This window comes from Chanodichthys erythropterus, chromosome 5 (assembly GCF_024489055.1).
Source record: "Chanodichthys erythropterus isolate Z2021 chromosome 5, ASM2448905v1, whole genome shotgun sequence".
Taxonomy (NCBI): Eukaryota; Metazoa; Chordata; class Actinopteri; order Cypriniformes; family Xenocyprididae; genus Chanodichthys; species Chanodichthys erythropterus.
Genome location: NC_090225.1, coordinates 23,593,921 through 23,606,188, shown reverse-complemented (window position 1 = coordinate 23,606,188; position 12,268 = coordinate 23,593,921). Strand labels below are relative to the sequence as shown.

At 36.6% G+C, this 12,268-nt stretch overlaps 1 protein-coding gene across 1 annotated transcript; it reads left to right on the top strand.

Moving 5' to 3' along the window:
* Nucleotides 1–5,511: 5,511 nt before the first annotated feature.
* Nucleotides 5,512–11,805, top strand: synj2bp (synaptojanin 2 binding protein). Its single transcript, XM_067385402.1, has 4 exons — nucleotides 5,512–5,680; nucleotides 7,630–7,766; nucleotides 10,458–10,553; nucleotides 10,637–11,805. Exons 1-4 carry the CDS (start codon nucleotides 5,617–5,619, stop codon nucleotides 10,802–10,804), a joined length of 465 nt encoding a protein of 154 aa, XP_067241503.1. The 5' UTR covers nucleotides 5,512–5,616; the 3' UTR covers nucleotides 10,805–11,805.
* The last annotated feature ends 463 nt before the right edge of the window (nucleotides 11,806–12,268 follow it).

Genomic DNA, 12,268 nt, shown 5'->3' with positions numbered 1-12,268 from the left:
GGGATACACTGCCTTTATACCATAGACCCATTTGACATTTGCATCTGTGTGTTAGCATTAGCTTCTGAATTTATGTTAATTATCAGCATTATATAGTCCTTTGTCTTTCCACTTTTATACAACTGAAAAGTTGAAGCTGAACCACACAATGTTGTGCAAAAAGCTGGCGAGAAAGCATGCATGGATGCTTATTATTTAGGATAAAAAATATAATTGGGACACAGATTATGTGATTACCACATTCAGGTTTGCTGAATACACCACGTAAAAAACGTTTGCAATTGTTCACTGATATGGTCAGTTATATTACATGTTGTCAATCTGACAACAACACTTAGTATTTTATAAATTTTAAAATATTTTTTTAAAACACTGACTCTGGTTACCATGATGCTTTTTCTTATTTCTGACAAATCACAAACTCCCAACATGAAATTAAAATGTAATAATATTAATATAAATATAATATAACATGTTTTTCAAATAATTAGGGCACATGCAATGCATTGGTGAAGCTATGTGAGATTTCTTGATTGTCAATGCTGTTGGGTCTGATTGGTGAAATCATTCTTTTGAATCGAATCTTTTTAACGATTCAATTAAATCGGTTCACAAAACAAGAGGTACAGGTGCATCTTAATAAATTAGAGTATCATTAAAAAGTTATTTTTTTCCCTGTAATTTAATTCAAAAAGTAAAACTTAAATATATTCTAGATTTATTAGACACAAAGTAAAATATTTCAAGACTTTTTTTGTTTTCATTTTGATAAATACAGCTTGCTGCTCATCAAAATCAAAAAATCAGTATCTCAAATTATTAGAATATTCAATTTTGAGTTCTATTAAATCAACATTCAGGCTATAAATACTGGGTTTAGGTCAGTGATCCCAACAGCAGTCATGGGGAAGTCTGCTGACTTGACAGTTGTCCAGAAGACGATCATCAAGACCCTCTACAATGAGGGTCAGCCACAGAGGGTCATTGCTGAAAGAGCTGGCTGTTCGCAGAGTGATGTGCCAAAGCATATTCATGGAAAGTTGACTGGAAGGAAAAAGTGTGGTAGGAAAAGGTGTACAAGTGAAAGGAATGACCGCAGGATTGAGAAGATTGTCAGGCGAAGCCGATTTAAAAACTTAGGAGAGCTTCAAAAGGAGTGGACTGAAGCTGGAGTCAGTGCATCAAGAGCCACCACACACAGACGTCTTCAGAAAATGGGCTACAACTGTCACATTCCACGTACCAAACCACTTCTGAACCACAGACAACATCAGAAGCGTCTTACCTGGGCTAAGGAGAAAAAGAACTGGACTGTTGCTCATTGGTCCAAAGTCCTCTTTTCAGATGAAAGTAAATTTCGCATTGTTCGGCTGAGAATACGGTAAGTCACTCTTTTCTGGAGCTTTTCGTTCGCGTTTTTACTTTGTCATGAATTGTTTGATCTTGAAATGTTAAACTTCTCATGAGCAAACAGTTAACGTTGCCCTGTTCTCAGCGCTTCATGCAGTAACACTGATGTTTCATCTTATAGACAAATCTAAGTTATTCTTACAACTTGATTTTTTTTTCTCGTTTCAGTCTGAATCATCTGATGCAGCTCCATTGTTTACGTAAGTGTTGTGCTTATTTTCATGTGTATCAGGTTTATGATAAAGAATTCAGTGAATAAACAATTTTATTTTGTCAATTATTGTAAGCATTATTTTAAGATGCATCTTTTCTGAAGTGTCACGGGACATTTCTGAGATCATATGCTTAGCTGTGAGTCCTTGTGTTCACAAGAATGCTATGGTGAATGAATGCACAATATTCAAAGAATGGACTACTTGCACTGAGGCTTGTAACACACTTACATTTTGAAATAATACAACTTGCCTATTTCTGCTTAGTGATCGATGCTGCAGTGTGTGTGAGACCTGATGAATAAGATCAAAACAAACCTTCATTTATTTTTATTAAATATGTTAATCCCTATTTTTCATTGACAATCATTTCACTGTATGTAATTCACTCAATTCTTAGTATTCAAATTCTTAATATTTAAAGTATATTTGTCAGTCCGCTGCCAGTGCGTTACTGTTTAAAGGGTTAGTTCACCCAAAAATAAAATTTCTGTCATTTATTCACCCTCATGTCGTTCCACACCCATAAGACCTTTGCTCATCTTCAGAACACAAATTAAGATATTTGTGATGCGAGAGCTTTCTGTCACATATCACAGAGACACATGGATTACTTTAACAACTGGGTTTCCTACCATTCTTGACCTTGAATGTGTAAGTTGTGCTGCTGCCTATGAAGGAACAGAAAGCTCTCAGATTTCATCAAAAAATATCTCCATGTGTGTTCCAAAAATGAACAAAGGTCTTACGGGTGTGGAACGACACAAGGACAAGTAATTAACAACAAACCGAAATTTAATTTTTGGGTAAACTAACCCTTAAAGATTAAATATTTAACATTGCTAAATGTCTTGAGGCAGGTACCATTTATTTAACTATTTTAAAAGACTGGGATAAGAGCACCAACACATTTACAATTTAAAATGTAAATTCAACAGGTATAAAAATTTAAGAAAAACAGTAAGAGAAAAACAGTTAATGAGAAGATGAGCACTGGACTGCGTCAGGTTAGTGGTGTAAATTGGTGAGCTGAATGCTTTTACCAGAAACTCCCGAGATGTAGTACGACATACAATGCGGAAGCTGTTGTGCATATAGTCCATTCAATGAATGAACGATTTCATTGAATACAATTATTAGCATTTTTTTTTTTTTCGCAACTTTTCTGAAGTGCTAATTGGATATGTTAACTTACTGCAATGCTATGGTGCATATATTCACAATATTCATTACTGTTTTCTCTCTCCCCTTTTTTTTCTTCTCTTTTTCTTCTTTTATAGGTACTTTGACATCAACCATGAACACGGCCCAAGAAGAAGAGAAAGTGACTTCCAAGACTGGCAACACTGTGCAAAAAAGGAGCAGTACTGAAAAACTTGTAGGCCTACTATTTGTTTTTACTCCACATTTCGAAAAATGTTAAAAGTAAATAATATTGCTGTATTGTTCATTGATAACTGTTGATTGCATTTAAAATGTTGACCTTTCAATGTTGCAATTTTCTTCTTTTTAAAAATAAAAGTTTTAAAACTCAGAGTATGTTGCTTTCCATTTCCTTTGCCATAACATAACAAAAGTATATTTTTAATGATTTAATGACATATATAAGTACAGTATGAAAAGCTGTATAAATGCAGTTAATAGCTGTAGATAAACAGTATAATACTGTAAAAGTACATAATATTACAGCAGGATACTGTATTTGGTAATTACAGTACTATACTGTAAATGTTGTTTACAGAAGTAGTACTGTAAAAATACAGTAAGTGACTGGCAACCCAGCTGCCAGTATTTTACTGTAAATTTACAGCGAAAATTTTTACAGTGTATGTTTAGTACATTTTTCTTCAAATGATTACAACCAATTAGAAAGGTCGAGAAAGCACCAAAGAACAGTCCAGTAAGGTGTGGGAGACACTAAACTATTTAAAGGTGGGACATCCTGTTCTGACACATGGTCACAGGAGCACATGGTGTGAGAAGAAGGAAAGATTATTTGCTTTAGTAATCTTGTTTAAAATTACATGAGCTGTACAAAAAAAAAAAAAATATGTGTGCGTGTATGAAGGTATAGAGAAGCCTTTTGTCAGGTTTTATGAAGGTTTTTTTTATGTTTGCATGTTCAGAAATTCAGTTTTTCTTTTCGTTGCCTCAGGGCAACGTTGTGCAATAAGGGATACTTTTTGAGGAGGATTTGGGCAATACCTTACATTGGCCACAATGTATTATAAGAAGGGAAGATGCAAGGTTCCTGGGTGTGCAGGAACACCCAAAGTGATGTGCAAAAATTGTAACATACACCACTATGTCACAGCTTTTTGAAGTTTAGTTCGGAGTGAAATCTTATCACATGAAGTACATTATATGGCATAGCACACTACATGATACAGACTTATGCATGTATCAAATTCAGTATATCAATGTCTTTCAAGTGTTTTTCCCTTTTTATTTAATGATTTCTTGACATTTAAAAAAAAAAAAAAATGATTTTGATGATAATTTTCTCTATGATTCTGTACCATTGTTGCACAACGTTGCTCTGAGGCAACGAAAAAATATTTGAGTGGGGCGAGGGTGGGGGATCAATAATTTTTTTTATCAATAAAATGTTCCCAAATTAACCAAACAATTATGAAAAATCTTCTGCATTGTTGGGTCTGGCATATCGCATCTTCCTCTTCACAATTCCCCATAGATTTTCTATGGGGTTAAGGTCAGGCAAGTTTGCTGGCCAATTAAGAACAGGGATACCATAGTCCTTAAATCAGGTACCGGTAGCTTTGGCACTGTGTGCAGGTGCTGTCCTGTTGGAAAATGAAATCTGCATCTCCATAAAGTTGGTCAGCAGCAGGACGCCTGAAGTGCTCTAAAACTTCCTGGTATATGGCTGCGTTGACCTTGGACCTCAGAAAACACAGTGGACCAACACCAGCAGATGACATGGCACCCCAAACCATCACTGACTGTGGAAACTTTACACTGGACCTCAAGCAACGTGGATTGTGTGCCTCTCCTCTCTTCCTCCAGACTCTGGGTCCCTGATTCCAGTCTGTTTTGTCTTTAGCCCAGTCGAGACGCTTCTGACGCTGTCTGTTGTTCAAGAGTGGCTTGACAAAGGAATGCGACAGCTGAAACCCATGTCTTGCATACGTCTGTGCGTAGTGGTTCTTGAAGCACTGACTCCAGCTGCAGTCCACCCTTTGTGAATCTCCCCCACATTTTTGAATGGGTTTTGTTTCACAATCCTCTCCAGGGTGCGGTTATCCCTATTGCTTGTACACTTTTTTTCTACCACATCTTTTCCTTCCATTCGCCTCTCTATTAATGTGCTTGGACACAGAGCTCGGTGAACAGCCAGCCTCTTTTGCAATGACCTTTTGTGTCTTGCCCTCCTTGTGCAAGGTGTCAATGGTCGTCTTTTGGAAAACTGTCAAGTCAGCAGCCTTCCCCATGATAGTGTAGCCTACAGAACTAGACTGAGAGACCATTTAAAGGCTTTTGCAGGTGTTTTGAGTCAATTAGCTGATTAGAGTGTGGCACCAGGTGTCTTCAATATTTACCTTTTCACAATATTCTAATTTTCTGAGATACTGAATTTGGGATTTTCCTTAGTTGTCAGTTATAATCATCAAAATTAAAAGAAATAAACATTTGAAATATATCAGTCTGTGTGTAATGAATGAATATAATATACAAGTTTCACTTTTTGAATGGAATTAGTGAAATAAATCAACTTTTTGATGATATTCTAATTATATGACCAGCACCTGTATATGATGCAATATGGCGAACTGTTTGCAAGAACCGACTCTCGAAGATGAGTCAGGCGTCCCGTCACTGCAGTGCACTTTGAAAGTGTTCCGGTGGTGTCCGTCAGGGGGCAGTGACGGGTGCGCTCGTGTCCCGGCAGCATTAGAAGAAGCAGGCGGAGTTCCGCACGCTTTAGAAGGATTTTAGCTGTTTCGGGAATAAAAAGTAGAACTTTTCCGACATCATGAACGGATCCGCACACAGCGCGTCGAGCGTTACAGATATTACACTGAAAAGAGGCCCGGCCGGTAAGTTTGGCTCTCTCCTCGACTTCTCCTGTTGGAGCTGTTGAAACAAAGTTCAGCCCGGTTCGGTGCAGCTGGTTCGGCCCGCTTCAGCATTAAGTGCTGACATAACAGGCGCCGTGAGCCCGAACAGATAATTCGGACCCGAATGGGTTCTGCAGATGATTAGATCGGGGTTATTTGGAGACGTTTGTGTTGTTATGAAAGTGAAAGTTCAGTCCAGATCAGAACCAGCACAATACACCTTCAGCGTTACGGAGCGACATATACTGACACATTTCCGGCGGATTCAAGCACACTATATTTGGCTGATATTCTTTCAGCAGTAGTGGATCTGGTTCCGGTCCATTATTTCAGGTTCTGAGGGCCGAGAGTCTCAGCTGCCTGTTGACTTTGATTAAACTGTTATATAATGCGTTGGTGTGTGTGACCTCTGCGAGGTCAAGGACTGAACTGCTCAGATAGCTCTGGACTTTGACTTGTGATTAAATAGTATGACTTTAAAACAATAATAGAGACATCATATATCATCAACCTTATAGGGTAAATCCGTCTGTTTAACTGATACCAGGCCAACCCCTTCAAACTATCCATCTGACTCTATTGGAAAGAAAAAGTCCTGTTTCTTAATCCCCAGTAAATTAAATGAGATTTTGACCTCTGTACTGGATCTCACATAATTATATTTAACACATGATTGTACAGTAAAACAATACCAGGAGCAAAACTATCCACCAGTGTGCGTGATGCATGACTATAATAAATATTGATGATCTTTTTTTGAAGTTCCAGACTCTCTTCCAAACATATGCAGATTTATTTTAGATTACATTTTATTTTTCTTTATTTATTGATAATCTGGTTTCACTCAGATGTACGTCACATATGGAGGAAAAGATCTGTTGCTTCCTACATGTCACGGTGACTTTAAATTAGAGTTTTATCATCCTCATACTAAAATGCATAAAAGAGCAAAGAAGAGGAACATGTTTCCTAGTCTACAACTTTTTTTTATGCACATAGAGCCTTACATAGTGTTTGTTTGTCTACAATCATTCATTTTAAGTGTTTTGATTTAACATTTCTTACATTAGTATAGCTATAAAATGTTTCTGGCAGCAAGGACTGCATTTCACAGTGATATTTCCCATGATTTCCCAAGATTTTTCTGTGTGTGAAAACATTAAGAATGAGACCAGTCTTAAAGTATTAGTTCACTTTCTAATTAAAAATTTCCTGATAATTTATTCACCCCCATGTCATCCAAGATGTTCATGTCTTTCTTTCTTCAGTAGAAAAGAAAATAAGGTTTTTGATGAAAACATTTCAGGATTTTTCTCCATATAGTGCACTTCACTGGAGCCCAAACAGTTGAAGGTCAAAATTACAGTTTCATTGCAGCTTCAAAGTGTTTTAAATGATACCAAATGAGGAATAAGGATCTTATCTAGAGAAACCATCGCTCATTTTCTTTTAAAAAAAATAAAATTATATAAGTTTTAACCATAAATGCTCATCTTGAACTAGCTCTCTTCTTCTTCTCTATTAGACACTGCTAAGTGTATTACTGCCCTCCTCAGGTCAAAGTTTGAACTAAATTGTCATATACTATATGCTAGTGCAAGTATATAACAGTTAGTTCAAACTTTGACCTGTGGAGTCCACTATATGGAGAAAAATCCTGGAATGTTTTCATCAAAAACCTTAATTTCTTTTCAACTGAACAAAGAAAGACATGAACATCTTGGATGACATGGGGGTGAATAAATTATCAGGAAATTTTAATTTGAAAGTGGACTAATCCTTTAAGAAATGATGTCTGGCTGGGATCATGTCTGTTTGTTCACCATCTCCATTTCTTCAGAAATCACATTAAGGTCTTCTGAACGTAGTTCAATCATGTAAGTAGTCCAGCCTGGAGCTGTGTGTAACGTCCTCTCTGTCTCTGTCAGGTCTGGGGTTTAATATAGTGGGTGGAGTGGACCAGCAGTATATAATGAATGACAGCGGAATCTATGTGGCAAAAATCAAAGAAAACGGAGCGGCTGCGCTGGACGGACGTCTGCAGGAGGGAGACAAAATTATTGCGGTAAAACCACTGTAATTTACTGTACAAACTCAACAAATTATACTTTACTAATACTTAATTCTTGAATATCTGACTGTACTTAACTGTGAATGAATACTGCCGCTTCACTGTACAACATGAGTGATTTAGTGTAACACACAGCGCTCACTGTTCCTGTGGATGACTCTATTCAGCTGCAGTGCAGATCCTCAGAATAGTGATGATGCTACTTCAGCATTACACAGTTTTCATGTGGATGTGTTACCAGAACAGAAGTGGATACATTTTATAATAAAAACATTATTTGTTTAACATATATATGAATGTTTGGGGTCAGTAAGATTATTTAAAAATGTACTTATGCCCACCAAGGCTGCATTTATTTGTTAAAAGAAAACTGTTATATTGTGTAGTATTATTACAATATAAAATACGTTTTCCATTATTTTTAATATATTTCATATGTAATTTATTCCTGTGATCAAAGCTAAATTTGCAGCATAATTTCCCCAGTCTTCAGTGTCACATCATTCTTCAGAAATCTTTCTAATATGCCGATTTGCTGCTCAAGAAACATTTATCAATTTTTGAAAACAGTTTTTTTTTTTTTTTTTCTTCAGGATTATTTAATGAATAGAAAGTTCAAAAGAACAGTATTTATCTGAAATGGAAAGCTTTTGTAACATTATACATGTCTTTACTGTCAATTTTAATCAATTTAATGCATCCTTGCTGAATAAAAGTATTCATTTCTTTCCAAAAAATGTTTTACTGACCCCAAACTTTTGAACAGTAGTTTTCATTAGTGTATAATGTTACAAAAGCTTTGTTTCAGATAAATACTGTTCTTTTGAACTTTCTATTTATCAAATAATCCTGAAAAAAAAAAATGTTTTCAACATTGATAATAATAACAAATGTTTATTGAGCAGCAAATCAGCATATTAGAAAGATTTCTGAAGGATCATGTGACACTGAAGACTGGAGTAATGATGCTGAAAATTCAGCTTTGCCTTTTTACATTGCATTTTAACCCTCATATGGTCTTTGGGGTCTGTTCGGACCCTATTTGATTTTTCCAAAACCAAAAAAATGGTTCCCTTCATTTCAGTGGCATGAGATTTTGTAACTATTGTTATATTACCTATCTAAACACACACACACAAAAAGTCACACTCAGGGTCTTTGGGGTCTGAATGGACCCCACATTGAAAATGAATGGGAAAGGTAAAACATTTTTTTTTATATTTCAATAAATCCAGTATAAATCTGAATTTTCACACAGAAATGAATATATGGTAGTAGAGCATAAATGCAATTTGGAACAAACATGCTCACACTCACACACACACACACACGTGACTACAACAGACAGCATTTGTATAGAATTTGGCAAACAAAATCAGCCACAAGCTTTCCTGTAGCTCAGTGGTTAGAGCATGGCACTAGCAATGCCAAGGTCATGGGTTCGATCCCAGGGATTGCACATACTCAGATACAAATGTGTAGTATAATGCAATGTAAGTCGCTTTGGATAAAAGCGTCTGCCAAATGCATAAATGTAAATGTAAATGTAAATGAAGAAAAAATGCATATATGAAGGGGTGAGACTTAACACGCACACAAATGCATGCACACACATGAACGCATGCGCACAAACACATTCACACGCACGCTCACCCACACGACTCCTGTTCATTTCTGTTTATTGCTATTGGTTTTATTTACATATTTTTAAAATAACTTCTTATTCTAAAGTTTTGGTTTATTGAAGTAAATAATTTGTGAATACAATCTGCCTCATTTTTTTTTTTTTTTTTTTTTTTTTGTGGCATTTCAGTTATATTTTTGCAAATGTATGTGGCATTATTGCAAAAACAGAGAAAGGAATGGATCTCTATGGCCCTCTGCTGGATATATATGGTCAAAAACTATTTCCTAAAGGTTTACTTCTAACCACCAGATGGCAGAATATATATAAAATATATAATATATATATATAATATATTGTAGGGGAATTTTACAGTTAAAGACCCAAAAGACCCGATATAATGATTGAAGACCTGGAGTCAGAGTTTAAAAAAAATAAGTTGAAGAGAATTTTACTGAGGAATAATTTGGAGTTTGATCAGCAGAAGCCAGCTTCAAGTCTCACACAGAGTTTGTAGGCCGCTCTGCTTACATTCACATTTCCACAACAATTATACTCTAACAGAGTCAACTAACTATTGGCTAAGAAAAATAGACAAATTTGGTAATCTTCCACACATGGACAGATAGCCAGAAGCATATCTCCATTCGTCAGGATGCTGACGAGGGGACTCTGGACTTAGGTACAGGATGTCCTTTTGGGGTCATGACATGGAGACTGTCTGTTCTCCAGCAGAGTGCCAGTTGTCCACCCGTACAAAGGTCCTGCACAGAACACTTAGCGCACATACACAGATACACATGATTCACAGCTTCTTCAAGGTTGAAGTTGCTCTGAGTAGGAAACTTTCCCAAAACATACTGATAACGTGTTGTTTTCTCTCAGTGGGAGGTACAGCCAATATTCAAAATGTTCAAAATTTTCTAGTGTTTGAAAAGGAAAATAATAACTTAAAAGATATATATTGAAGCGGCAGTGGTTTCCAGAATCCACCCCCCTTCAATACATATACTAATATGACCACTTTAGATGAATGATGTGTACATGATTGTTTTGTGTAGATAAATGGCCAAAAGTTGGAGAATCTGTCTCATGGTGCAGCAGTGGAGCTCTTTCGGTCTGCAGGAGAGGATGTGCATCTCCGCATACAGCAGCGAGTAAGTACTGCTGGCCATCGCGAATGTGATGCAGATAACATCTCTGGGAATCTTCACTCACATGCCTTTGTGTATGTCGACAGCCTATTCTGCAGAACGGCCCCACAAGCTCTCGTGCCGATGGAGAATCTTCATCTGCTTTCGGTACATGGACAATGTGTGCTGTAGTCGCCCTGGCAGTAGTAACAGCAGGTTTCATCGCTTACAAACGCCTTCACCTGAACCCTCGGGGGGCCCGGGGCCCGTTTTAACCCATCACATTTTATAGACTAAAGCTTTTTTTTTTGCTTTTTTTTTTTTGAACTCCCCCAGACACAACCTGGGTGTGAAAATGGAAACCCAGTTAATGGAAGCAGAATGTGCAAATTTTCTTTAATTGTTTATTCCATGATATTATGACACATGTAGCTGTAAAATTTTCACAATTCATTTGGTGATAATCGTTGGAGTTTAACCAAGAATACCCAGCATGCCTGATGACATTGCATGGTGGAATAAGGGAACAGGGATGATGAGCACAGTGTTTGGATCAACAGCAGCAGAAATCTCCGTTATCCGAACTAGACAGAGGGCCGGAGGCAGGAGACAGAGGTGGAGCTGTGTTTCTGGGCAGAAGACAGAACCACAGAGGAATGATTTTTCTCATCTTGTACCTCCAGAGCGCTGGAATGAGCCCGAGGTTGTACCATCCATTAGATTATTTGAAGTCTTCTCAGGTACCTGCTTGTGCAAGAGTATGTTTGAAAGCTGCATGATATGGGTTGAGTTTTTTTATTTTTTATTAATACTTTAATTTCTCCTCCATGTTTGAACATGCAGGAGGCATTTCTGTGGCTGCAGTAGTGCTGGGGGAAGTGAAGACGTTCAGTTTGTTTATGTGCCATCAGCGCTTGGCCTTGTATTTGCTCTTCCTCCCTCAGGGGAAAAAAAACTAAAGGTGGCACTTGTTAGAATTCACAATCAGAATGAAAATAATGTATTGTTGATGTTATATATGGCTTGTGTCTGGAATCGTCTTGTCTTGTACACTAATTTTTTTCTTCACCTCTCTCAACTCGTGCCTTGCCATGTTGAGCTGCTGGTCTCAGTGCTGCTCTCTGTCTGCAATTATAGGGGCGGCAGCTTGTGCTGTTTCTGACTGTAATATATATATTCTATAACTGACAAATGTGTTTCTGTTATCATGGCGGTTCTTCTGCAGTTCTGTGTGGATGAATCCACATGGAAAATCTTCATGTATGAAATGCTCATTCACGTTGTTGAATTCACATGCATCATGCATTGAATAAATCATTTGTTTGAAAAAACTATTTTGTGTGCTTCTCAGTATTTGTAATGTATATGTAAAAAAAAATTTACATTTTAAATTGTATAAATTAGACCGATACTGATAACTGATTATTCAGTGATATCTGTCGATACAGATAGTTTGGGGGTTCTATTTTTTTTATAACTTCTTTAAGTTAATGATAATTTCATTATAATTAAAAATGAATCACTATATTTTTAATTATTATATTTTGAAAGAAATGTAAATAAAAAATGTATTCCCTCCATTTTATCAACTTGTTTCAGAGTAACTGGTATCAGTTATAAAAACATAAACACATTACTCAAATTAATATTAACACACATTCAATTCTGGGCCCGGTTTTTCAAAAGGTTTAATCCGAATAAAATTGATCCGGATTTAGTAATCCTTTTTTTGCTAATCC